General features: G+C 56.9%; 1 protein-coding gene across 4 annotated transcripts in view; it reads right to left on the reverse strand.

The window, feature by feature from the left end:
• MEGF8 (multiple EGF like domains 8) overlaps positions 1–26,474 on the reverse strand; it is a 41,419-nt gene that overhangs the window by 11,111 nt on the left and 3,834 nt on the right. For 2 of the 4 annotated variants that reach the window (XM_068527205.1, XM_068527208.1), the window contains exons 2-33: positions 24,437–24,600; positions 23,990–24,196; positions 22,967–23,147; positions 22,797–22,885; positions 21,782–22,197; positions 21,175–21,320; positions 20,924–21,046; positions 18,650–18,804; positions 18,190–18,309; positions 17,703–17,847; positions 17,457–17,620; positions 13,856–14,056; positions 13,261–13,461; positions 12,578–12,814; positions 11,597–11,715; positions 11,377–11,508; positions 11,172–11,285; positions 10,418–10,666; positions 9,725–9,924; positions 9,192–9,402; positions 8,845–9,094; positions 8,195–8,327; positions 6,423–6,670; positions 6,224–6,334; positions 5,948–6,066; positions 5,353–5,560; positions 4,637–4,817; positions 3,912–4,075; positions 3,006–3,150; positions 1,772–2,003; positions 501–624; positions 142–355 (exon numbers count right to left, since the gene is read on the reverse strand). In XM_068527205.1, the coding sequence (XP_068383306.1) occupies positions 142–355; positions 501–624; positions 1,772–2,003; positions 3,006–3,150; positions 3,912–4,075; positions 4,637–4,817; positions 5,353–5,560; positions 5,948–6,066; positions 6,224–6,334; positions 6,423–6,670; positions 8,195–8,327; positions 8,845–9,094; positions 9,192–9,402; positions 9,725–9,924; positions 10,418–10,666; positions 11,172–11,285; positions 11,377–11,508; positions 11,597–11,715; positions 12,578–12,814; positions 13,261–13,461; positions 13,856–14,056; positions 17,457–17,620; positions 17,703–17,847; positions 18,190–18,309; positions 18,650–18,804; positions 20,924–21,046; positions 21,175–21,320; positions 21,782–22,197; positions 22,797–22,885; positions 22,967–23,147; positions 23,990–24,196; positions 24,437–24,600 (5,703 nt within the window). The remainder of the gene's footprint in view (positions 1–141; positions 356–500; positions 625–1,771; positions 2,004–3,005; positions 3,151–3,911; positions 4,076–4,636; positions 4,818–5,352; positions 5,561–5,947; positions 6,067–6,223; positions 6,335–6,422; positions 6,671–8,194; positions 8,328–8,844; positions 9,095–9,191; positions 9,403–9,724; positions 9,925–10,417; positions 10,667–11,171; positions 11,286–11,376; positions 11,509–11,596; positions 11,716–12,577; positions 12,815–13,260; positions 13,462–13,855; positions 14,057–17,456; positions 17,621–17,702; positions 17,848–18,189; positions 18,310–18,649; positions 18,805–20,923; positions 21,047–21,174; positions 21,321–21,781; positions 22,198–22,796; positions 22,886–22,966; positions 23,148–23,989; positions 24,197–24,436; positions 24,601–26,474) is intronic. The other 2 variants (XM_068527206.1, XM_068527207.1) reach the window with 2 other exon arrangements.

Genomic DNA, 26,474 nt, shown 5'->3' on the forward strand with positions numbered 1-26,474 from the left:
TTGGGGGCACACGGACTAGAAGCAGGTCCGGGCCCCGAGCCCAGCTCCTCCCTCAAACCCGGCCCCTGAGCCCCCTGCGTCCTTGGAGCAGGAATCCAGGCCCCCAGACTCTCCTCTCAGGGAGCAGGCCTCAGCGCTCACCCGTCCTCTTGAACTGCCGCGTCCACATGCACTTGCCCTCCCTCGTGCACTGCTCGCAGTCGGCCGCCCCACACACGGCCTCCGAGCAGTTCCCAGCCCAGAAGACCTCGCGCTGGTTGATGCGACAGTCATTCTCCGAGGTGCAGGACCCATTGCGCCCGATGCAGGCACCCTCAGGGCAGTTGGTACACCACTTACAGCGGGGGGCAGACGCCTGGCGGGGGGATACGGGCCCAGCGGGGTCGTCAGGGCCCCCAGCATCCCTCCAGCCTCAGCTCTTGCCACCACCCAATCCCAGCTGAAGAGCTCAGTGGTGTCTGAGCCATGGCCCCTTCCCCACCCCCACCCCCATCGTTCACCTCTCCATCTCCAGGCTGCAGGGTCCGGGGATGGCGGGCCAGGCACTCACTGCAGGTCCGCAGACGTCGACATTCCTCGGGGGAGTGGGGCATTGGAGAGCAGGCGGGACCACCGCAGCCCAGCCTGGGGGGACATGAGGTCTGGCTCATCACATTCAGCCAGGCCCCACCCTTCCTCCTCACCCTCGCCTCTTCCTGGTGCCTCGTGGACACCGTCCTGCAGGCCCCACATATGCATCCCAAACTGCTCTCAGCACAGGTCTCCCAAAGCTGCTCCTCCCCACCTCACCTGGTGATGGTCCCACGTCCACCTATCACCCAGGCCAGAGACACTGGACGACACCCCATGTCCTCCTGGCCCTCCAGCCATCGAGGCCTCTGCCTCCTGAATTCTTCTCTGACCATCCCCTCCTCCTCCACCCCTGCAGCCCCCCGCCCAGTTCAAGCCTCCCCCTTCCAGGCCTCCACCTGCAGCCTCCCCTCCCCACCCCCTCCTTCACAAGCCTGCCCCTGCCCTCTCCTGCTTAAACCTTCTGGGGCTCCCCATCACTCACAGTGGAGGGCCATAATCCCTTACTCAAAATCCTTGAAGGCACACCTGTTTCAGAACTTTCCAGGTTTTAGAAAAGCAGTGGGTGCACCCGCTGTGACATAATACCCCTAGCAGAGTCTGGGGGAGCACCTTAAAAATCACACCCTTTAATATTCTGTAGTAAACATGGTGACACATACAATGGGACAAAACAAAGCCCGTTAGTAGCCTCATACCAGTGCAGGATAACTGCGCAGTCAAGTTAGTTTGTGCTAAACCTAGGACAGCGCCTTCAGCCTCCTGATGTGCTTGGATTCCCAGACTCCAGACGAGGAGCCTCTGGGGCTGGACGGAGCCCAGTTCGGCCACAGGCACTGGAAGCCCTGTCTGAGCTGACCCACCCACCTTTCCAATCTCGTTCTTCCCCAACTCAGATGGTTTCTAAAATACACCAGATACAGCCCCACCTCTGAACCCTCATGGTCTAAACTTGACTGGGTCATTTAGGGCCCAGTTCAGACTCAGCTAACCCCGGCCCACAAACAGGGCTCCCCACTCGGTGAGGTCCCCGAGCCTGCCCCTGCCTGTGATAAGCTGCCCATTTTCCCATGTGAGCTGGTCTCCTAACCAGACCATACCCTGCTGAGGCCTCCCCCACAGGCCTGGCCTGGCACAGAACCCACTTTGGAGGGCACCAGTACCACCCCCCCACCCACGTGCTGTCAGTCTCCATGGTTACCTACGGGCCTGGTCCCCGGACAGGCAGGCCCCATGGCACCAGGTACAGGCCCCAGACTGGTTACAAGCTTCGGGCGAGGGCAGCAGGTGGCAGGGGTCAAGGGGCAGGGTCAGGGCCAGCAGGCGGCCCAGGGCCACTCCCCCAAAGCCTCCTGAGATATACAGGCGACCCCCTACCGCCGCCACAGCGTGGGCCACAGACTCCTCCATTGGCGGTCCCACAGAGGCTGGGCCTGGGGAGAGACAGAAAGTTCAGAGAGAGAGAGCAGGAGACTCGAGGAAGAGATTCACACAAAGGTACCAGTCAGACAGGGATGCTGAGAGGACAGACAGTCTAAGGAGAGCAGAGACAGACAACGAAAGACAGAGAGAAGGTAGATAAGGCCAAATAGGACAAGAGCATCAGACACAGACAGCAAGACAAGAGAGGGAGAGAGACACACAAACAGAAAAGAGTGGAATAAGAACAGAGACAAATGTTGTGGAACCCGGGGACTTCCCTGGCGGACCAGTGGTTAAGACTCCGCGCTTCCACTGCCGGGGGCGTGGGTTCCATCCCTGGTCGGGGAACTAAGATCCTACATGCCGCGTGGCACGGCCAAAAAAAAAAAATGTTGTGGAACAAGACCAAGGTGGTGGTTGAACCACACTGTGAAGGTTCTAAATGTCGCTGAATTGTTCGTTTTACGATGACTAATTTTGTTATGTGAATTTCACCTAAATTTTTTTAAATCCTCAAAAAAAAAAAAAAAGAGCCACAGAATAGTGGAAAAAATAGATTAAGAGCAAAAGAGAGTAGGAGACAGAGGGTCAGAGAGAAACAAAAAGCAAAGGAGACAGGCGCAGAGACACACACACACAGTCAGTCACTTACAATGACTGTCAAATGAAATAAAACTGCAAGGTACAATCCCTTTCCAGCCTATGAACTGGAAGGAAGCACCCTCACATATGACAGTCGTTGTCTCCAGAGAATGGGATTATGGGGGATTTTTTCCTTCCTAGTTTACAAATTATCTACAATGACTATCATTACTTCATAAACAGAATTAAAAATTTTCTAAGAAAAAAGAAGGAGGGTGTCTCCGTGGGTGCTTAGATAACGTGGAGAGGACAGGAGCTTCGCTTGTGGGCCTGAAGGGGCCCAAATGACCCCTAATGAGTGAGAGTCGCAGGACAGGGCCAGGGCTCCCCCTGGTCGTCCCGGGGCCTCCCAGGGAGAGTGGTGGACTTACGGATGAGGTCGGGCAGGAGCCAGGTGTTGCAGTTGACCTGGTAGAGCAGAACATCGCTGCTGAACTCGTCAGGGTCCGAGCGCCCCCCGAGGACCACCATGGTGTCCCCTAGCAAGGCTGAGGCGTGGAAAAGTCGGGGGCGGGGCTGATGGGGAGACACACGGCAGGACGGGCTGTCAGAGCCCACAGTCGTCCACTCTTCGTGCTCCCTCTCAGCTCACCCGCCACTCCGAACCTCCCCACGCCCCAGCCCCTTCCAGCCCACCCAATCCTAACCTTCCTCAAATCTCACCTCCTTCCTTCCGGGAAGCCTCCCTCACTCCTCAGAGCCGTCTCCACAGCCATCTCCTTTCCCTGAACTCCCAGAACCCCCAAACCCCATGCAGTTCCTCAGGAACCCAGCCTCAGATGCTTGAGATGAGCCCCACATTTCCTGTGTGACCTCGCCAGCTGGGCCGGGGTGTATCCTGCTGGGGCTCTTACTTCCATCTCCCTTGCGGTCCAGCCCCAAGAAGGGCTTGGGAATATGTTTGTGGATGGCAAATGCAATTGTCTCTAATCAGCATACCCGGGGTTTCATGCTCTCCCACACACTGTCTCCTTTGGCCTTGAAGGCAGAAGCACAAGGAGCCTCAGTGTCCCGTTTCACAGCTGGAGAGGCCAGGAAGGGGAGGGACCTGTCACGGCCACGCCCAGAGTGTGGCAGAGCTGGGGCAGAACCCAGGCCTCTGACCTCCTGGTCTAGGATTCTTACCTCCAAGTCACAGAGGGAAGAAGGGGAGACTTGGGGTACTGGAAAGGAGGCAGAGTAGGAATCCAAGGTTGAGCCAGTCCCTGGGGCACTGGGAAAGGGGGGCCCCTCCCTCCTGCCCCCTACACTCATCTCTCTGGACCTTCTTTCCTGACCTTTGCCCCCTGAGAAGGGGCCAGCAGGCTCCAGGTGCGGTCAGGACAGTGCAGGGAGTAGAGCTCAGGGGATGGGGCCGCCAGCTCCACGTGGAAGCGGAAGCCCCCAAACACGTAGAGCGAGTCAGTGGCCTCGTGATACACAGCGGAATGACCATAGAGACCTGGGGGCGGAGGATGAGTGAGCACAGAGGCTGGGGGAAGGGCTCGTGATCAGGAACGCTCCCCATCTTCCTGGGCTCCCCCTCTCATGACCACACCACCACCCTACCAGGCCCTGAGGCCAGAGACCTGGAAGCCTTTCTCAACCCCTCCCTCTCCCTTCGGTTCTAAAGGACAACCATTAAAGAGACTCTGGGAAAGGGAAGAGAGGGAGACAGGGTGACCAGAATGACCTTGCGGACGGTGATCAAAGAATGTAGAAGGAGAGACAGAGAAAGGAAGATACCTGAGGGGCACTGATCTAGGACCTAGAAGAGGGAAAAAGTGACCCACTGCTACTGGGCAGGAGGTGGGCAGCTTCTCATGAAGTCTGGGAGGGGTATATAGAGAAACTGAACTTCTCAAAAGGCGGTATCCTGAGAATGTGGGTGGGTGATGGGGGTAGACAGGGAGACAACAGGTAGGGGGGTCAGTGACCACAGACTACAGGAGTGGACAAAGAGGACGGCTGGGAGTCAAAAGCGCAGCGCCCCCTCCCCGCCATGCCCCGTCTCCAGGCCCACCTGTGGGAGGTGTCCCGCTCTGGGCTCCAGACACCCAGGTGCCAGTCGCCAGCTGGTACTCAAGCAGCTGCTGGTTGAAGCCATTTTCAGGGGAGTAACCACCCACCAGGAGCAGAGACAGGCCTCGGCGGGCAGTAAGGGTGTGACCAGCAACTGCTGGCAGCTCCACGGTCTGCGGGGCCTCGGGGATGAAGGGTGGAGGTCACGGGGGTGGGGGGGCAGAGGTCAGGGGTCATTTTGTGGGTAGAAGCAAGGCTCAGAGTTCCCCGAACTCCCCTTGAACCACTAAGGAGGTAGTGAGCTGCCTGGGGCTGGTCAGACCCCAGGCCTTCCCGCCAGCCATGGTCCCGGCAGGTGAGCAGCAGACCTCTTGCTGTTTCTGCCTGCTCAGTGTCACTTCTTCAGGTCGGAGTAGCCTGGGGATCCTTTGGGAAGCCCTTGCTCCTCTGCTCTCACTCTGGCTGCATGGGGCTGACTGTACCGGCTCCACAGCGGGCTGTGCCCCAGCCTGCAGACCAGAGCCTCACGTCCCCTTGGCTAGGGATTGACTCAGGAATTAAATGTGACCCAGAGTGGCCAATGAAATTCAATGCTGGGACTTGTGCTGGAGCCCCGGGAGGAAGCCTCTTCCTCCGGGGGCAAAGCTGGCAGGAGCTGCTTTGGTCATCTTTGCTAGAGCCTGGTTGTGGGGACTAGGGGAGGGGAGAGATGCTCACCTTCTCCTGCCGCCACTGCAGAGTGGTGAGGTTGAGGACCCAGAAATCCTGGGCGACGCCCCCAGCCGTGAGCCCCCCCAACAGGTACATGGCACCACGGCCAGCAGGCACATAGGCAGCTGCATGGAAGGAGCGGGGTGAGGGGCCTGGGCCCCCATCCTCAGCTCCTGCCAACATCTGGGTCCACCGCCGTTCGCTCACTGAGTACCTGGGGCCAAGATGCAAAAAAGCAGCCTCACTATACAGTCATACCAGCATCCCCTTGGGTGACCCCCCCTACACACTGGTATCCCAGCATCCCCTGGGATCACCCCCACACTTGGCAGGTATCCCAAAACCCCTAAGGTGACCCTCCTATGACAATCACCTTACCATCCCCTGGGGTAGCACCACCCAAATAAGTATCCCAGTCCCTGAGATCAGCCTCCTGCGACAAGTGTCCCAGCATCCTTTGGGGTATCCTTCACCTGTAGCGGTTTTTCTGCACCACCCCCCACCCCCACCCCGAGGGGACTCTTATGTGAGAGACATCTCAGTGTCCCCTGAGGTAACCTTTTCTCATTCAGGTATCCCACCTCCCCAGGGCAGTCCTCACCTGTACAGGTTTCCCAGCAGCCCCTGGGGCAGACCCAGGCCCCCAAACATCCACAAGGTGGCCTCAGGTCCCTCCACCATAGTGTGCCCCAGGCGGTGCAGGAAGCGGCTAGCGGTGTCCTGTGGGTGGAGTGCGGATATGAGGGCTCAGGTAAGGTCATTACAGAGTGTCAGGCTGGGGCTAGGGTCTACAGGGTCGTCTCAGGAGTGGAACGGGGAGACAATCCAGGAGACGGGCTGCACGGCACCTCCCCGGAGAGTGGCGTCCACAACTCACGGCTGAGAGGCGGCTGTCCATGAGGGTCTCCCAGACCAGCTGCCCACCGTCCAGCTTTGTGGCACAGTCAGGGCCCCCGAAGCCCTCAGCACAGATGCACACGCCCAGGCTCTGGGGACAGCAGAAGGAAGCTGGGGAGGAGCCCGACTACCCCCACCCGGCTCCCTGTCCCGCCCAGCTTGCCCTCTTTCACCTGTACCTGGTTACAGGTCCCTGCCCCGTTGTGGGCATTACAGTTCTCAGGACACAGAGCCATGCGGCAGTGTGGGCCAGCCCAGCCCTGGGGACATCGGCAGAGTCCAGCATCTGCGGCCCCGTCCTGGGGCACACACTCCTGGGGGACAGGGCAACTCCCGGGGCCCCCTGACCCACAGCGGGCAGAGCCCACGGACGCATTGAAGCCCCAGGACGAGGAGCCGTTGGCCTCCCAGTGCAGCACCAGCAGCCCTGTTGGAGAGAGTCCAGAGGCTTGTCACAAGGCCTCAGTAAAGTGATATTTAAAAAGAGAGGGGGGGGTGGGGCTTCCCCGGTGGCACAGTGGTTAAGGACCCACCTGCCAATGCAGGGGACACGGGTTCGAGCCCTGGTCCGGGAAGATCCCACATGCCATGGAGCAAATAAGCCCGTGTGCCACAACTACTGAGCCTGTGCTCTAGAGCCACGAGCCACAACTACGGAGCCCGCACGCCACAACTACTGAAGCCCACGCGCCTAGAGCCCGGGCTCCACAACAAGAGAAGCCACCGCAATGGCAAGCCCGCGCACCGCCACGAAGAGTAGCCCCCGCTCGCCGCAACTAGGGAAAGCCCGCGTGCAGCAACAAAGACCCAACGCAGCCAAAAATAAATAAAAATAAAAATAAAAATAAATAAATTTATTAAAAAAAAGAGAGAGGGGTGGCCTGCAGGCCCTCTGACCTCATCACCTCCCACTCTCCCGGCCCTCTTCGCTCCAGCACCACCGACCCGCTTCCTGTTCTCAGAGCCTGGGCATCTGCTATTCCTCCACCTGAACTAGTTGCCCCTTGCCCACACCGTGAAATCCCCCTTCTGCAAAGACTCCCTCCCCAGCTCCCCAGACAAGCCAGGCTCCCCACTCCTTTCCATTTCCTCCTGTCCCTTACCAAAAGTGTCACTATTCTGACTACAATTTGTTCCCTGGTCTTCGTCACTTCCCACCTCTGCTGTGAGTCCGTGAAGGCAGCGCCTGTGTCCCTTGTTCACTGCTACACGCACAGAATTTAGCTCAGGCCCAGCTTACTGCAGGTAAACATTTGCTGAGTGAAATGAAATCGAGGGCCCCTCAGCTCTAGTTGCTCACTGTGAAGGGTCTGGGCTTGTGTGCAATCGCCGTCAGGCCAACTACAACTCTGCCCTCTCTCTCACAGCCTTGGAGCCACTCTGACTTACAATATGAAGAGAAGCATTTCCAAACCTAGGCCCTTTAACTGCCATGGGTAACAAATTATTTCTAGTGCATCTCCATCAGCTAAGCACAGCTGAGGTAACGGGGCCTGGTAATTCTTGGTTGTGGGGGCTATAGCCTGTGCACTGCAGGGTGCAGAGTAGCATCTCTCGCCTCCACCCATGGGATGCCAGTAGCAGCCCCAATCACGACAATCAGAATGTCTCCAGACACAGCCAAATGACCCAAGGGGCAAAGTCACTCCTGGTTGAGAACCAGCGGGCTGAGGAGATAGATGCTCAGGGGCCCTCGCACCAGCTACATTCTGTGTGTCCCTAAAACATGTCCCACGTGGACCTTCTTCCCAGAGACACAACCCAGCCAGTACAATCCTATTTGCCTCTCAGCTGAAGAAACTGAGACCCAGTGGTGGCAAGGGACTGCCAGCAAGTCTCCCAGCAAGTCAGCTGGCAGAGTCAGGCTGGGTTTTGAGCCCACCTCAGGTAGCAAGGTACAGGGACAAAGGACAGCCCAGGACAGAGGTCCCACTTCCCCCAGTCCCCATACCAGACAGGGCCTGCACAGTGAGGGGCCTGTCCCGCCGCTGGCCGCAGAAGGCAGCAATGAGGCTACGGTCCGACTGGACGACACCAGTGTCCAGGAAGCGTGGGAATCCATCAAAGGCCAGGACATAGCTCAGCTGGAGAGGTGTAGAGTAGGATCAGGGGATGATGAGGATGAGAAAGAGGAATGCTTGGGGTCTGGGAGGAGGTGCAGCTCAAGAAGAGAGGGCAATCTGAGACTGGGGAAAAGGCTGCTTGAACCACCCAGGCAGACTGTCAAACTGTGGCATGGAGGCCACCATTCCCACTCCTGTGTTCATAACAGACATGGTTAATCAATCAGGCACTCTTGCAGGGAGCCTCTTTCTCAATACACAGATCCTGACAGCCACTACCAATCAATCAGAGTTGGCACACAAGGTACCAATATTTACCATACCTGGACTGGGGAATGGGAAACTGGAGTCCAGGAAATAGGAGGCAATCTGGGAAATGGGAGGGTCTGTGGGCTTAGGAACAAATGGGTAGGGGTCGGAGGAATAGAGTTGGGAGTTTGACGGATGAAAAAACAGGGACATGGGGGCCAGGGTCCATCTGAAGATTCAGACTGGGTGGGGGAGACGTGGGCCTGTAATCAGTGCCCTTGGTGCTCACCGTGCAGGGGGTGCTGCTGTCGGGGGAGAAGGTGAGGGTAAGTGGGGGACAGAGGGTCCCAGGGGCACAGGGCTGTAGCACCTCGGTGGCTGAGACAACCCACACACAATAGGACAGGCCTGGCCCAGCTCTCGCTGCCCCACCACCTGGAGGCAGTAGCCCCCCAACCCGGCGTGAGCCCAGTGCCACGGAGGACACGTTGGTGAGGAGGGCACGACCCCCACACTCCCGGAAGCAGGAGCCACCAGCCCTGGGGAGATGGAGGAGAGCCAGCGTCAGACCAGTCCTGCCCTATCCCACCACGTCCCTAACCCCACCCTGCCCTGCCTGGCTGGCCCCTGGCTCACCGGGGGTCCCCATAGTAGCCAGGGGAGCAGAGCTGGCAGTGGGCGCCCTCAGTGTGGTCCTGGCAGAAGCAGAGCCCGCTGAGGTTGTCGCAGTGGCCTCGGCGTGGGTCCCCATGCCCGTTGCACTGGCAGGGCCGGCAGCCTCCTGAGCCTGTGGCGTTACCAAAGCTGCCCGGCCGGCACCGTTCGCAGTGTTCCCCCCAGGTCCAGTCTGTGGAGGCCCCAGCAGCCAGGATGCAGGGGTCAGGGCAAGGGTGAGAAGGAGCCCGACCCTCCCCAACCCCACCTGGCTCAAAGGAGGGTAACTGGAACCCCGACTGGGGAGCAACTGCAAATCCCAAGAGGGAGTGCTGAGGCCTGCCAGAGAGGTGGGTGGCACCAAAACCTGTCTGGGGTAAGGAGCAGGCAATGGGACAGAGGGACTCAGAGCTGGGTGAGGGGATGCCGAACCCCACACAGACAAAAGAAAACAGAAGCCCCAAGGAGGCTCCCTTGAGGCCAGTCCCGAGGAGCTCAGGATGAGGGCTGCTCACCTTGGCACTCATCGCAGAAGCCAGGCCCCTGCTTGTGGCAGTGGCTGTGGAAGTTGCAGCCACAGTCCCGGGAACAGCGGGGGGCGGGGGGTCCTGGGGCAGGCGTGGGAGGGGGCAGGTCCGACGTCCAGCCCAGGTCACACACGCAGGTGAAGTCTGGGGGGCCACTGCACACGCCATGGCCACAGTCCTCCAGGCACCTGAGGGGGTGTGGCAGGGGTGGCGGAAGGACTGGGCAGGCCTGGAGCCCCCAAGGCATCCACACCTCACCCCACTCCACCCCCATTATCTCCATGGCAACACCATCATAAGCTACTGCCTGTTCCACAGATCCTGGACTACATGGGTGGCCGTGTCTCCAAGGCAACCCCATCACATGTAGTAACTCCTATCTCTATAGTAACCAAATATCACCACTGGTGATCTGTTCCCTGTAAAAACCCCTTTCAACTTGGTCCTCCTCTATCTCTATGGCAACGCTGAAGCCTGTGGCCTGCAGTCCATGGGTGACCTGTCTCCACAGTAACTAGTGTTACGTTGAGGACCCTATCACTCTAATAAGGGCCTGCTCTGCAAGGCAAAAACCCAAGGCTCACTGGGGAGGCAGCCCAGCACCATGATCACTTCCTCCCAACATCTCCGCATCCACCAGCCCTGGGGCGACATCTCCATGGAAACTCATGCCCCACTCACGTGCGGTTGCAGTATGTGATGCCATCACCCTGGTAGCCCCTCTGGCAGTGACACTCATAGCTGAGGGGTGTGTTCAGGCAGGTCGCCCGCAGGTGGCACCGTGCCAGGCCCAAGCGACACTCATCCACATCCGGACAGCGGGCATATGCCCAGCGGGCAGGGAGGGCCACAGACAGCCCCAGGCCCTCCCCGACCCACAGGGAGCAGTTACCCCCACCCAGAGGCCCGGAGAAGTCCCCCTGGAGGCAACTGGGGAGGGGGGGGAGGTTGAAGAAGGTGGTTGGGTCGGGGCCGGGGTTGGGGGATGATAAAGAAACAGGAGACAGAGACAGCAAAACAGTAACAGGGAGAGGGGAGATCAATCAGAGAGAGAGAAAGAAATATGAATGCGGAGAAAGACAGAAAGAGAAATGGAAGAGAGGCAGAGAAAAACCCAGAGAAGCCAGACAAAAAAAGATTTTAAAAGACAGGAGAGAGAGAGGGATACAGTGAAAGGGAGCCAGAACAGAAACAGAAACAGACAAGAAGAAAGAAAACAGAAGGAAAGATGAGAGAAAACAAGTCACAGAGACGGGGAAAGAGATGGCAGGGAGAAAAGAGAGAGAGAAACAGAGAGAAGGAGAAGAGGGGGGTGAAAAACAGAGATGACGGTAAGAAAAAGGCAAAGGGGCAGAGAAACAACGAGGCCGTTAGAATTAGGGTGGGCGGAGAGCTGCCACCCGGCCCCGCCCCCCAGGCCCCTGCCCTGCCTCACCGTCCCAGCGTGGGGTTGTCCTCATTGCCACACCAGCCACACTCGTGGCTCTGCAGACACTCGTGGCAGGTCAGGAAGCGGTCACAGCTCCGGCACCGTGGCTCTGAGTGCACGCTGCAGGGTGATGGGCGTGGGGCTGTCAGAGCCACCCCGCTACCCTGGTCCCCGCCCTCCCCTCCTGGAACCCTGCCCCCCCGGACCGCACCTGTCGTCCCAGCCGCGGCAGCCCCCGTGCGGGTACCGGGCCAGGTAGGCGGCGAACATGAAGCAGGCGTGGGTGGACTGGCACCAGGCGCACTGGCTGGAGTTGGCCAGGCAGTCGTCGCAGGTCAGGCGCCTGGCGCGGGGAGCGGCGGCACGGTCACCCCACGGCCTGGCCCCCACACACCCTCACGCACCCCCTCCCTGGGCCCAGCTGCGCTCACTGGCTGCAGAGCGGGGGACACTCTTGCAGGCTCTTCAGGGCACCCCGACCCCGGCCCCGCCGGCTGCACGCTGCGTCCCCCTTGCGGCTGGTGCTCTGATGCCACTCGCAGAAGGGGTCCTGGGAGGTTGGAGGAAGAAGGGCCCGGCTTAGCCTTCTCCCTGGGGCTCCCAGCGCCAGTCGCCAGTCTCCCAGCACCAGTTCAACAGGCAGCTGCCTCTCTTGCCTGCCAGGGCCCACAGACCCCTGTTCCAAGCCCAGCTCCTTGCTACAGCCACTGACTTCCATGGGTTCTGCCTGACCAGCACCCACTCCCTTTTTGGGCAGTAGCACCACTTTATGTGGTCCAGGTGGGGCTGATTCAATCCCTGGGGTCCAGAGGTGGGCAGGGGGACACTCTCCTTCCTCCCAGCCTCACTGATTGGTCCAGGAGCAGGCACAAGCCCCAACTAGAGCAAATGAAGGCACTTTTGAGACTTCTGTTGAACTGAGGGGTGAGAGTGAGGTGGGGACAGAAAGGTGCTCTCCTTCCCCTTGGGGCTCCAGTGGCTGGGTGGGGGGATAAAAGTCTGGAGCCCCTGAGGCTCCCTTGCCACTCCCAAGGAATGAACCTCCAGGGAAAACGAGAACGTGGAATGGAGGGAGGTGAACAGCTGACTACACGGTTTGAACCTCTGGAGCTAGCAGGCCTAAAGCCCTACTCTTGGACTCTGGTGTCTAAGGGGATAAATGCCCCTCTGGTGCAGAGGTGCTGAGTTGGGTTTTCTGACCCCTGCAACATGCAGAGTCATGACTGCCAGGAGCCGACTCTCCAGCCCCTCTCCGCAGCTCACAAACGACAAGGGCCCCAACTGTCTACCCCACCACCGCCCACAGGGCCCCTCGGCTGCCCATGCCAACTCTGGGGGGCCCACCCCCTCGCTCAGTCGCCTGCTTTGGCTGACTCCGTGCCGAGACCTCCCCACTGTGGCCTGGTGGGCACCTGGGTGCAGGCGTGGCAGTCTCGATGCTCCTCACAGAGTGGGCAGAGGGCAGGCACCAGCACCAGCAGGGACCCGCCGGCCCCGCGGTCCCCGCAGTGGGCCCCGCTCTGGCGCAGGTGGCAGGTCGCGCTGGCCAGGCACCAGCCGCAGCCCTGGTCTGCCAAGCAGCCCAGGCAGGAGGAGTAGGAGGCGCAGGCCGACGAGCGGTAGGGCTCCAGGAAGAAGAAGGAGATCTCCTGGGGGAGGGGGTCATAAGAGGGTCAGGGGCCCATGCTCCAAGTCAAGGTTTGGGATAGGGATTAGAGTTTAGAGCTAAAGACTTAAGTGTTTGGAGACAAGGTTGAGAACTCGGGCCTGTAGAAAGTCAGGATTTAGGACATCACCAGACAAAAGGGGATCAGGGTTTGAGAAAATCCAGAGATTAGAGGTCAAACTATGGAGGGCAGAAGTCAGGGTCAGCAAGATCAGGGCAGGAGGAGTCAGAGACGTGGGCAGGGGTCAGAATATGAGATCAGGTCAGACTCTGGGGGTCGGATGTTGGGGTCTAGGGGGGGTTCAAGGTGAGGCCCAGAGTTCAAGAGCCAAGGAGTAAGAGGTCAGGGTCAAGGGAGTTAGTTTGTGGCCCAGGGCATCTGAGGCCAGGGGCTGGGGTAGGGTCAGAGGCGGGGACCTGGGTACTCACGCTGCCACCTGGCACGCCAGTCCGGTCCCACAGCAGGGTGAGCTCGCTGTGTCCAGGGCCCGCTGAGCCGTTGAGCTGGCCCCGGATCTCTACCGCGTACTTGTGGCCCCGGCCAGGCAGTGGGAAGAGGCGAGCAGACCCTGGACGCTGCAGGCGCCTCGTCTCCTTCTCCTGCTGAGCCACCCAGCGCCCTACCTCCTCCTGAAGTAGGGGTGAGGGGCAGACAGGGGCCTCAGAACTTTCCACCCACACTGACCCCCTGAAACCCCCAAGAGCCCCAAACCCACCTAGCACCCACCCCCTCCTCTTCCCAGGAGGGCCTCAGAGTTTCTTAGACCCCCAAAACCTCCAAGCGCCCCTAAACCTCCCAGCAACCCACCTCCTCCTCAGGGGAGTCTGACTTGGTAACTCAGACCTTCCCCTTTCTTCAAACCCCCCCCCACCCAGTTCTGTTCACAACTGAAAACCCCAGGGCCCTCCCGCCACTAAGGATAGATCCCATGCCTCTGATTTCTCCCCATTCCTCCTCCCCACCACACATCCAAGCCCCCACATTTACCATAAACAGCCCCCTGCATGTCCCAGGCACCCTCACCATGTTTTCCGTGTCAGGGCCACGGGCCATCCGGGCCAGTACGTGCAGGCGCTGGGCCCGGGCCCACACGGCCACATCCTCAGCCCCTGGCCCTCCAGGCCCTCCTGGCAGCAGTGGGTGGATGAAGCCACGGTAGACCAAGGACACGTCGGTCTCTGAGCTAGGTGTCAGGGTGATGGTCGTACTGCGGACAATCAAGACCTGTGCCAGCCAAGGAGGGAGGCGTGCATGAGGACCTCTCTGCATCGCCCCACGGTCCTCACACCTCTCCAGCCACATCAGAGCTAGAAAAGACCGGGCAACCCAATCTCCTTCCCTAGTTTACTAAATGGGAGACTGAGGCCAGAAGCAGGGGGGATAGCTCGCCCACGGTTACTCTGGGAGAAGAGTTGGGACTCCGACTCAGACAGCAGACAACAGGGTCCCAGCCCCTGCTCATCTCCACCTCTCATTAAACTCCAAGACCCTGGACCTTTCAGCATCTTCTTCCTCAACACCCCATCTTTCCACCTAAGCCCTTAAGAGTCCAGATCCCTTAACTAGGGGGTTTGGAGAACTTCCAGGTTAGTAAACACATTCATGTGCCAGGAGGGTGTCACACCCCAACTCCCCAGGGAGAGAAGCTCAGGCCCCTTCTGGACCTCATCCTATGTATCACATTCTTTGTTATATAATGAACCAGTATATATGTTTAAAAAAAAAAAAAGAGTCCAGATCCAATTCCAACATTTGAAGCGACGCACATACTATGTGATTTACTGCTAGTATGTGTTCTTGTAATTGTAAAAGAGTGAACAACCCAAGTGTTCATCATGGGAGACTGTTTAAATAAACTGTAACACTACGGCATCAGAATGTAAATGGAATATTATGAAGCTGTTAAAAAAAGAAAAAAAAAAGAGGATGTTTCCTAAGTTCTGTTAATGGGAAGCTTGCCGGGATACATTAAGAAAAGAAAAGGAGAATGAAAAAACAACAACAAAAAAAAAAAGACAAAAAAAAAAGAAAAAAAGGGAAGTGGTAGTACGGTGTAGATAATATATTACTTTTGGTGCAAGAAAGAAAAATAATTAAATGTCACATTTACTTGTATTTGAATAGTTGTAAACAGCAGAAGGATATATAAGAAATCCAAATAGATCTTCTGGGGAGAGTTAGGGTGGTCTTGAGTTAGGGGGATTCTGAGGTCAGCTTCCCACACTGAGGGGTGAGGACTGGGGTAGATGGAAGAGACTTTTCACTCAACAAATTTTTACATTGTTGTGGGGTTTTATTGTGTTGTTGTTTTTGTTCTTAACTATCTAGGATTCATTTATTCTATTTTATTTTATTTTTTTTAGCCACACTGTGCACGGCATGTGGGATCTTAGCTCCCCGACCAGGGGTCGAACCCTTGTCCCCTGCATTGGAAGCTCAGAGTCTTAACCACTGGATGCCAGGGAAGTCCCCATTGTTATGGTTTATGAACCATGTGACTATAATACCTATTTTTTTAATTAATAAGGAACCACTGTGGAAAACACTTTGATGATTCCTCAATAAGTTAAACATAGGATTACCCCAGCAATTCCGCTTATGCTGAAAATAGGTTTTCATTGCAATATATGCAAATATCAATTCATTATGCTGTACACTTAAAACTAATATACGGTTGTTTGTCAATTATACCTCAATTAAAAAAAAAAAAAAAAAAAGAGGGACTTCCCCGGTGGTCCAGTGGTTAAGAATCCACCTTGCAATGCAGGGGACACCGGTTCAATCCCTGGCTGGGGAACTAAGATCCCACATGCCGCAGGGCAACTAATCCTGTGCGCCACAACTAGAGAGCCCTCATGCCACAACTGCAGAGCCCACGTGCTATGGAGCCTGTATGCCACAACTAGAGAGAAGCCTGCACACTGCAACAAAGAGCCCCAGCACCACTACGAAAGATTCCGCGTGCCACAACTACGACCCAACAGAGCCAATAAATAAATAAATAAATAAAATATTTTTTTAAAAAGGAAAAACTTGCCAACAGGTGTAAACAACCCAAATGTTATCAGTTGATGCATGGACATAGCACGGCCATACAATGGAATGTTATTCAGCCATAAAAAGGAACGAAGTTCTGGGACTTCCCTGGTGGTCCAGTAGCTAAGACTCTGTGCTCCCAATGGAGGGGGCCTGGGTTCGACTCCTGGTCGGGGAACTAGATCCCACAGGTCGCAACTAAGAGTTTGCATGCTGCAACTAAAGATCCCTCATGCTGCAACTAAAGATCCCATGTGCCACAACTAAGACCTGACACAGCTAAATAAATACATAAATAAAATTAAAAAAAAAAAAGAACAAAGTTCTGACACATGCCACAACACGGATGAGCCTTGAAAACATTATGCTGAGTGAATGGAGCCACACACAAAAGGCCACGTTATTGTATGGTGCCATTTATATGACCTATCCAGAATTAACAAACCCAGATACAGAAAAAGAAACAGGTTAGTGGTTGCCAGGGGCCAAGGGGAGAGGGGAATGGAGAGTGATTACTTAATGGACCTGGGGTTTCCTTTTGGGGTTATAAAAATGTTCTGGGGGGGCACATCCCCAGTGGTCTGGGGAGTAAGACTCCATGGTCCGAGTGCAGGGGGCCCGGGTTCAATCCCTGGTCGGGGAACTAGATCCCACATGCATGCCGCAACTAAGAGTTCACATCCCGCAACTAAAAACAAAGAAACAAAAAAACAGGGCTTCCCTGGTGGTGCAGTGGTTAAGAATCCGCCTGCCAATGCAGGGGACACGGGTTCAAGCCCTGGTCCAGGAAGGTCCTACATGCCGCAGAGCAAATAAGCCTGTGCGCCACAACTACTGAGCCTGTGCTCTAGAGCCCACGAGCCGCAACTACTGAGCCCGCGTGCCACAACTACTGAAGCCTGCACGCCTAGAGCCTGTGCTCCGCAACAACAGAAGCCGCCGCAGTGAGAAGCCCAAGCACTGCAACAAAGAGTAGCCCCCGCTCGCCGCAACTAGAGAAAGCCCACAAGCAGCAACAAAGACCCAACGCAGCCAAAAAAAATTTTTTTAATAAAAATAAAATAAATAAATTTAAAACAAAACAACAAAAAAAAACATGCCTCAACGAAGATCCCGTGGGTCACAATTAAGACCCGGCGCAGCTTAAGAAAAAAAAAAAAATGTTCTGGGGACTTCCCTGGTGGTCCAGTGGTTAGGGCTCCGCGCTTCCACCACAGGGGTGCGGGTTTGAGCCCTGGTTGGGGAACTAGGATCCTGGATGCCGCGCGGTGCAGCCAAAAAAAAAAAAATGTTCTTGAACTAGAGAGTGGTGATAGTTGCACAGTACTGTGAAGGTGATAAATGTCACTAATGGTAAGTTTTATGTTATGTACATTTCAGTTAAAACTTTTAAAACTTTTCTTAAGTCAATAAGGAAAACTTTTAAAACAGTTAAAACTTTTCTTAAGTCAATAAGGAAAATCAGACCCTTGCACGTAAAGACTTACGGGGTAAACGCCAAGAGTGATAAAGATCCATTTGAAAAATGAAAACTCTAAGACCAAGCCCTTCAACACTCCACACTGGGCCCCATCCCCTGGCTCCCCACCTTGTCAGGCTGGGAGGCGTTGGGCGGCTGCTGGAAGGTGAGCAGGTGCAGGCCAGGCAGGAAGCTCTGGGTGACACAGGCCTCCAGGGAGGTAACGAAGACAGGTACGGGCCCCCACCAGCCCACGGTGCCTGAGATCTGCTCCCCTCGGCAGCGGGCCTGCTCTGTGAGGACAGGAAGGTCGGGAGATGGGGGTTGGTGTGGGGTGCTATGCTGCCCCCTCCCACACTGCCACTGGACACTCACCAGGCCGAGGGAGGCAGCTCTCGTTGTGTACGCACCAGCCCAGGGCGCCGGGCCCCCGGGGAGGAGCAGCGGTGCTGCTGAACGCCAGGCAGGCCTGGCAGTCACCCAGGAGGCGGCCCAGGCCCAGGCAGCTGGCAGCCGGACACTGCAGAGAAGGGAAAGACAGGGGTCACTATCCACTGGGGCTTAAGGGACCTGGGAAAAGCTGTGGATTCAGGAGGCTTGGGGCGGAAAGGTCAGGGGATTGGAGAAGGGAATTGAAAGCTGAGTTGGAACGAGAAAGATCAAGAGGACAGGGGTGGGGGATCCAGGGACAGAGACGTAAGTTCAAAAGGATCGGGAAGAGGGTCAAAGGTTCAAGGGTTAGTAGTCAGGAATGACGATCTTAGGTGTGAAAACGACTCTCCCAAGCGCAGGTCTGGGCAGAAGAAAACACTGCGGACCAGGTCTCCGTGCTAAGGGGCAGAGTACTAGGACAGTCACTCACAGCCCCCGAGGGAGTCCCAGGAGGCGGTGCAGCCTGGCAGGCTCCCTGACACCAACTGCATTCCGGGTCTCGGGAGCAGACGCTGTGGTCTGTGTACATGGAGCAATAGTCCAGGTGGTACTGTAGAGAGATGGGCAGGGAGCAGGGGGCGCCTCAGACCTGGGGCCTGCTCCCACGTCCTCGCTCGCTTTGATGAGCCCAGGGAACCCCAACTGCTCAGAACCTCGAGGACCCCTATCCACTTCTCCCCCAGCCCCAGGGACCACTGCCCCTCTGCCCTCAGCCCCAGGGACCACCCACCATTCCTCCTCCCTTGGACCTGGGGACTGACCTCCCTCCTCTCATGGCCCTAGGGACCTCCTCTCCTTCTCCCAGGGACCCCCCCCAACTTCCTCCCTTAACCATGGGAAACATGCTACCTCCTCCCCAGCCACCCTCTCCCTATCACCCCAGTGCTCACATCTGGAGCAGGCGCCTGGAACACAAAAGGAGGCACCTTGTAGGCCATCAAGTCCCCACGGGGCCGGCCACTGTACCCCCCTGCCACCAACAGGACACTGCCACCAAGCACAGCCGCCACATGTGAGTACCGACCACTGGGAGGTGCTGCTCGGCCTAGGAGAATACAGACCCCCAGAGGACATGTGACCCCCCCCATCCCCCCTTCATGGCTCCCACCTTGAGGACCACCCCTGACTCTCCTGTGCCTCAACCCCACTTGCCCAAGGAAACCCTCCCAGCCTGCCTGGCCCTGCTCTAGTCCTAGTTCTCTCACCTCCTGGAGCTCCCACACTGCTGCCCAAGTCACCTTCCAGACAGAGCATGACCTTTGAGGTCAAATCCTGGATCTACCATTTCCTTGGTTTCAAATCATGGATCAACTACTGACTAGCTGTGTGGCCTTGGGCAGGAGACCCGATTTCTCTGAGTCTTGGTCTCCTCCTCCGTGCATGGAACCTTGCCCTGGTGGAGCGGTGGGGCAGGCTGCCTGGCTCTCACCCGTTGTTGTCTGTCTGACACCAGCCTCCCTTCTGGTGACAGCCGCTGACTTTCCTCTGGAAAACCACCCCTCCCACCCACAGTCCACAAGGCTCAAGTCAAGCTGTCCCTGCCTCTAGCAGCAGCCAGGCTTGAGCCCAGGCCTATCAGACAGAGTCAGTGACTAGTTCAGGGAGGGGACCCAATTGCTACAATTCTTGGGAAAAAGGCACTGTCTTCCCTCTGGGCATTTTCAAAGGGTAGGATATAATCCCAGGGCTGCTGGTGACCATCTACAAAAGGCAAACCTGCTACAGACTGAAGGAAATCCAGCTGAGAACTGGGGAGAAAAATGGCTCATGCCATTATGTGAGCACCTGGACCCAGGCCGGCCTGCAGCCAGTTTTCACTCAAGTGAGTCAAGAAATTCTTCTTTTTGCTTAAGCTGGCTGGGTGGGGTTTCTGTCACTTACAACCAAGAGTCCTGACTGACGGGTAAGCGGTCAGTGATTGGTGACTCCCTCACACTCTTACTGACCTGTATGCTCTGTTAAGTGTATGGGACTTGGCCCAGAGGATCAAAATCTACAAAGAAGGAAGAGGCCTCCAGAAACCTCACACTCTGGCCTACCCAGTGAAGGGGCCTGAAGGAGGGACAGGAGAAGCACTGGAGCCCTGGACTGGAGGCCTCCAATGCTAGGCTAAGGCTTTATTCCTTTTTTTTTTTTTTTTTAATATTTATTTATTTATTTATTTGGTTGCACTGGGTCTCAGTTGCAGCAGGCGGGCTCCTTAGCTGCGGCTCGCCAGTTCCTTAGTTGCGGCTTGCTGGCTCCTTAATTGTGGCATGCAAACTCCTAGTTGCAGCATGCACGTGGGATCTAGTTCTCTGACCAGGGATCAAATCCGGCCCCCTGCATTGGGAGCGTGGAGTCTTAACCACTGCACCACCAGGGAAGTCCCATTCCTGATGGTCAAACAGGATTCCTTGGGGACCCTTCCTCTTGCCCAACCCTTAAATGTTACTGTCCCTTCTTTTATGTTTGTCCTTTGTCCTCACTCTTCTGTTCAGAAGGCTGGGGAGAACAGATGGGCCTCTGGGAAGTCCACAGTCCCCTGAAAGGATATGCCCAGTTTGTGCACACAAGTGTCTTTCTGAGGAGAGGGCCTGTGACTTTCTTCCCATTCACAAAGCAGTCTCTGATCTAATGAGCTTGAAAGGCTTCTCCACACCCCCTCCAGGTGAGCCCTCTGGCCTTGCGCTATTAGGACAATGTGTTGGGCCCTTCACTGGACTGTCTTCTTTCTTCACTTCATTTTACTCAATTTATTCTCACAACAGCCCAGTGGTTTAAGTGTTATTACATTTTACAGAGGGGGAAGTTGAGGTGCAGAGAGATTAAATGATGGTTTTTGTACAAAAGGTTGTTTAGGAATGGCCATCCTGGTTCTGCCACTTGCCCACTGTGTGACCTTGAAGAAGTTGCTTCTTTGTAGGCAGTCCCCTGGGACAGCTGATAATTGGCAAAACCTGGATTGGAACCTAGATCTGATGCTTCTGAAAATGTCTCCCATCTCCATAGCAACAATGCCCTGGTCCTAGCTCTAGTGCAGGTGTGCCTCCTGAGGCCAGCTCCGATAGGATATTGGGCTCACCCCAACAAGGACCGGGGTGGCTCCTGCCCAAAGCCCAGTATCACTGTGGGGGCAAGCGTGACCCTCAGGAGCCCCTCATGGAAAGAGAGGGGCCACTCACCCTCAGGAGTTCCTGGAGGGGCAAGCTCGGCCCCCGACACCCACTGATGGCAGCCAAGGTGGTAGAAGAAGATGCCATCTTCATAGCACTTTTCCTCCTGGTAATGGGTGTGCACGTTGCCCCCTGGGAAAGGAGGAAAGGAGCACAGCTGGCAAGCCTGGGGGAGGTGAGGACACCCCTGCAGGGAGCCTCAGCTCAGCCTTGGGCCCCTGGCAGGCAGGCAGGTAGGTGGGATCGGGGCGCCTCCTCACCATAGACCACCATGTAGTTGCCCAGGACACTGGCTGTGTGAAAGGCCCGCTCCCGTGGGCCCTGAAGCCCATCCCGGACCTTCAGGGTGGTCCACACGCGCCGATCCACGTGGAAGAGCTCGGTGGAGTTCACCCGCACAGAGAACCTGTAGGGGAGGGGTAGAGGAGGAGCTTGAGGCAGGAAGGGCCTCTCTCCCTCCTCTGGGCTCTTACAAGTTGTGTGATCACCTATAGTTGAGACTGGCTTTACTGGATTTATATCCCCTCAGAACTAGAAGCTCCTCATGGGCAGGACCCAGGTTTGATTGATCTCTGGGTTCCCTGCATAATCTAGCCAGGGCTAGACACCAAGCAGGGGTTGGTTAAATGACTGGATGAGTGGGAGTGCATGGGGAAGCAAGTGACCAAGAGATTGAATGACAGACTAGAGAATGTGTGAGTCGGGGAGTAAATGAGTGAATAAACAAATGAGTGAATGAATGACAGATGGGGTGACTGAATGACTGCAGGGGTCTATCAGTGGGCAAAGACCGTTAAAGCATAAAGGCCCAGGGTGTTAGGCCAGGCTTGGCCCTGCAAGGCATGGGTTGTGGGGCAGGTCACTCACCGGGCAGTGGAGGGCCGGTGTCCACCGTGAACCAGCAGGGCACGCGACGGGGCATGGAACACCATGGAATGGCCAGTGGCGGCAGGGGGCCGCCCACCTGCCGGAATCACCTGCTCCCAATAGCCCCCACTGGTGCTGTCGAGGCGGAAACGGAAGAGGCCAGAGGAGAAGAGGTCGTGCTGGGTGCGGCCACCAGACACATAGAGCCAGATGCTGTCCACTAGGGCTGCTGCATGACCTGCCAGGCCTGGCGGCCCTGAGGAACTGGAAGCAGCTGGTGCCAGAAGCTCCCAGTGGCCACCGCCCAGCGGACTAAAGGCCCAAACGTCACTGGTGAGGGAGCCGTCAGCCAACTCACCACCCATCAGCACCAGGGAGCCGGCCCAAGCCACAGCCACGTGGGAGTGACGGGCAGCCTGTGAGGAAGAGACCAGGAGACAGAGATGGAGAGGGAAACAGATGGTGACACAAAGAGAAAGACAGAGAGAGATGCAGAGACAGGGCAAGATGGAGAGACAGAGATACAGAGAAAGAGAAGGTGAGAGAGGGGCAGAGATAAAGACAGATAGAGACATGCAAAGAGAGAAAAGAAGAGAGACGGACCCAGAAAGACAGACACATGCGAATAAAAACAGAGGTGTGACAGAGAAACACAATAAGAGAAGGCGGAGTCAGGGAGAAATGACAGAGACCAGTAGAGAGAGTAAGAGGTATAACCCACAGAGAAGGAGACACAGAGACCGAGAGAGAGCAGACGACCAAGAGTCAGAAACAAAAACCGAAAGATGGACCAAGAGAGACAGGAGACACACAGAAAGGTAAGATGCAGAAAGGAAGATAAACGAAGAAAAAAGAAAATCAAAGACACAAAAGCAGAAGCGGGAGGTGTAGGTGGTCACGTATCACGCTGCGGGAGCTGGGGGTGTGCAGGGTGATGGGGTCGCTCTGGGGCGCCCTGGCTGGGTCTGACAGAGTAGACAGGCACCTCCAGGCAGGGCAGAGGTGGGGTCCATACCGGGGCAGGACTCAGGTCCCAGCGCTCCCAGGTGTTGGCAGAGAAGTTGTACAGGACGAGGTCACCCAGGGCGCTGTTGAGGTCCTGGCCTGTGGAGAGGTGGACAGTCTCAGGCCCTGGCCACAGGCTGCCAGGCCTCTAGACCCCAGACTCATATCCCATCTGCTCACCTCCGAAAACAGCCAGCAGCCCCGGTGGAGACAGGAAGGCACCAGCCGCCCCGATACGGGCGGAGAAGGCGGGGTCCCCGGCACTCACGTTGTGCCACCAGCCAGCCCCCTGGTTCTCCCACAGGTGCAGGTCACAGGCGCGTCCCAGGAAACCAGGCTCACAGAGGCACGGTCCCAGGGGCTGGGGGGAAGGGGGCACAAAGGCAGGGACAGAGAGAGAGAGAGAAAGAAACAGACAGGGAGCAGAGAGAGAGCCAGAGTGAGACAGATGGAGCAAAACGGAGGAGAGAGATGAACAGGAAAGGAGAGGATGGAAAAATAAAGATAGAGAGGCAAAGAAAGAGACAGGAAGGAGACAGGCCAACAGACAGAGGAAGAGATGGACACAGAGACACAATCAGAGGGAGGCAGAGAAGAGGAGAAAAGAAGACAGACCAACAGAAAAAGGGAAAGGAAAAAGAAAAAGACCCAGAAAGGAAAATGAGGACAGATAGACAGGTTGGAGAAAAAAAAACGGATGAAGTCAATGTCGGCCTGGGCTGGAAGAGCTCAGATCCGTGGAGGTCAAGGCAGGGAGGGCTCAAGGCGTGATCCAGTCCCGAAGCTGGATATGCATGGCTTAGGCCCAAGGTCAGTGGTCAAAAGTCAGAAGTTGTGGCTGGGGGCCCAAGGCCAGACAGAGTGGCTGGGTGGGAGGGTGGAGTCAGGCCTGGCACGAGGAAGGCAGGCAGGTTCACAGGTGAGAAGCGGGCTACAGGTGAGGCTGGGAGTGAGCTCAGGCAGAGGAGGGGCCCCCAGGGAAGGTGGAGTGGAAGTGGAGTAACGGGTGGGGGGAGTGGGGTCTGGAAGGAGAGGGAGGAGAATGTAGGAGGGAGCAGGGCCCCTGGCGGGGTCAGCGTCATGGGAGAGGATGGGACGGCAGGGGTTGTTTCAGGCAGGGGCAGAGTCAGGTCTAGGACACGGGAGCGGTAGCTGTGATCACAGGGCAGGGCCCCAGGGGGACACAGCTGGGGGCAGGCTCACCGAGGCGCAGGTGCCATGGCTGCCACAGTAGGCTGGGCACTCCTGCAGGCCGCAGTCAGGGCCCCCCCAGCCCGGCTCACAGACACACCCCCCCGGGGGCTGGCACTGCCCATGGCTGTAGCAGCCCCCCGGGCACAGGGAGAAGCGGAACGAGGCGTTGAAGCCCAGCAGGTTGTAGTTGGCATCGCTGAAGAGGTGCAGCAGCATCTGCAGGCGCAAGGTGGGTAGGGCTCTGGGGCTGGACTGGGAGGGGGTCCACTCCTGCCCCCACCCCACCCTGGGGTCCCCATCTCTTTTCTTTGTCTCTCTCCACCTTCCTTTGTCCCTGTATCCTTCTGACTGATGTCAAGTCCCCCGCCTTCTGCTTCCCTCTGTGTATCCACCCGCCTGCCCTGCACACTCCACTCAGATCCTCCAGCCACAGCCCCGCAGCCTGGCCCCACCAACCTTGCCTGAGGAAGCCTCAATGGGCGGAGGCCGGGTGCTCCCACTCAGACTGGCAAGCAGGGGCCCGCGGGGGGAGTCACCATCATACACGAACAGGTAGTCATACGTGCATTCTGTGTCCAGGAAAAGGAAGTCCAGCAGGATCCGGTACTGGGAGCTCGGGGCTGAGCAGTGAGAACAGGTGGGCCAGGCTCAGATGTGGACCCTCTCCCCATGCCTCCATGCAGCCCCCCCACAAACACCGAGCCCTGCTCCTCGTAACGCTGGGATGGGGGCCCAAAGATGAGTCAGACCTGGGCCTTGCCTTCAAGGGGCTCCCAGGCTCACAGCCCAGGGAGGTCAGAGCTGCGACAGCAAGAGGGACAGAAGCTCAAAGAAGAAATTACAGTATCATCCCTGGAAAGGACCCCTGAGATCAGGCTGAACACCGCCTCCCATTCAGATGCGGAAACTGAAGTGCAGAGAGAGGAACCCCATCCCAGTGGTCACACAGAACTTCCCATTTATGCTTGAGCCTCAGGCATGCCCAAGCCTGAGGGTCAGTCCAGGCGTGAGCAGAGAGGCATACTCCCAGCTGGAAAAGGGCCTCTGTGAGGGTCCTCTGTTCCGGGCTCAACAGAGCTCTCAGGGAAGAGGTCCCTTGCTTCCCCCTGGCCAAAGACTGAAGCTTGGAGCACCACAGCTCCTTTCTGCCCCCACCCAGGGTCTCTTCTCTCTGTTTATTGTATTGAATAGTAGCTACGGGCACAGACTCTGGAGCCAGACTGCCTGGGCTCCAATCTTGGCTCTGCCACTTACTAGCCACTAGCTGTGTGACCTTGGGCAAGTCAGCTAACCTCTCTGGATCTGTTTCTTCGTCCGTAAAATGGGGATATAATCACTCTGGTCGATTCAAACTTCTTGGCCACTAATCCCATCAAGAGATGATGGCTGACTCCCGGCTCCTTGTATCTGGGAAGAGCCTCAGAGACTAGCTTGGCCAATACAAACCAGAAGAAGTGATGCTCTGGGACTTCCAAGGCTAGATCAGAGGAAGCCTGCAATTTTTACCTGGGCCTCGTAGAATACGCCTTCGCAGAACCCAGCTGTCATGCTATGAAAAGCCAAAGTCACGTGGAAGGGCCGTGTGTAGGCGTCCCAGCTGTCATCCCCAGCTGAGCTTCCAGCTGACAGCCGGCATCAACTGCCAGCCCTGTGAGGGAGCCTTCTTGGATGCCCGGCCCAGGTGAGCGTTCAGATGACTGCAGTCCCCGCTGGTCTCACTGCGACCACATGGGAGGCCAGAACGGATAATGCACCTAAAGTGCTTATGATACGGCCTAGCACTTCAGAATGCTACTACTCCTAGCACTGTCGCGCTTCTTGCTCTCTGCCAGGTCCTGGTTGCAGAAGGTTCTCTCAGCCCACATCTCCCACTAGGGGCTCAGGGAAGGCTTGTGGGCTGAGGAGACTAGGAGACCTGGGTTCCAGCTCTGCTCCTGACCCTAGGCCAGCCCCTTTACCCATGCTCCTCAGTACACCCATCTGCATACTGGAGATGCTCGTCCACTATTCACGAGCTGTGTGATCTTGGGCCAGTTCCATGGGCTCTCTGGGCCTCAGTTTCCTTGATGTAAAATGGGGATAATTCTCCTCAGCCACCAAGGCTGGTATGAAGACCCTAGATGGTGACTCTAACATGCCAGCCCAGGCCTTGTCCTCCCTCACCAGGACCAGTGATCCAGCCTCCTTCCTGGCCTCCTGGCCTGCGCTGACATGGGTCCCTGAGGGATCTCCCCAGCTCGACATCTGGCCCTTACCCTCCCCCGCTCAAAAGCCCTCCATGGCTCCCCACCATCTCCAGGAGAAAGTCCTGCTCCCTAACCTGGTGTTTGGAGTCTCAACTTGTCTCACATCACCCCACGGCTTACAGCTCTATCAGGAGCTGGGCCTGTGCAGAAGTTCCTCTCTCTGTCTAGAGCACATTCTCCCTTCCTGCCAGCAAACCTCCCCACCTTCTCCAAGAAGCCTTCCCTGATGCCCCCTGGCTGGGTTAGGT

This window comes from Eschrichtius robustus, chromosome 19 (genome assembly GCF_028021215.1).
Source record: "Eschrichtius robustus isolate mEscRob2 chromosome 19, mEscRob2.pri, whole genome shotgun sequence".
Taxonomy (NCBI): domain Eukaryota; kingdom Metazoa; phylum Chordata; class Mammalia; order Artiodactyla; family Eschrichtiidae; genus Eschrichtius; species Eschrichtius robustus.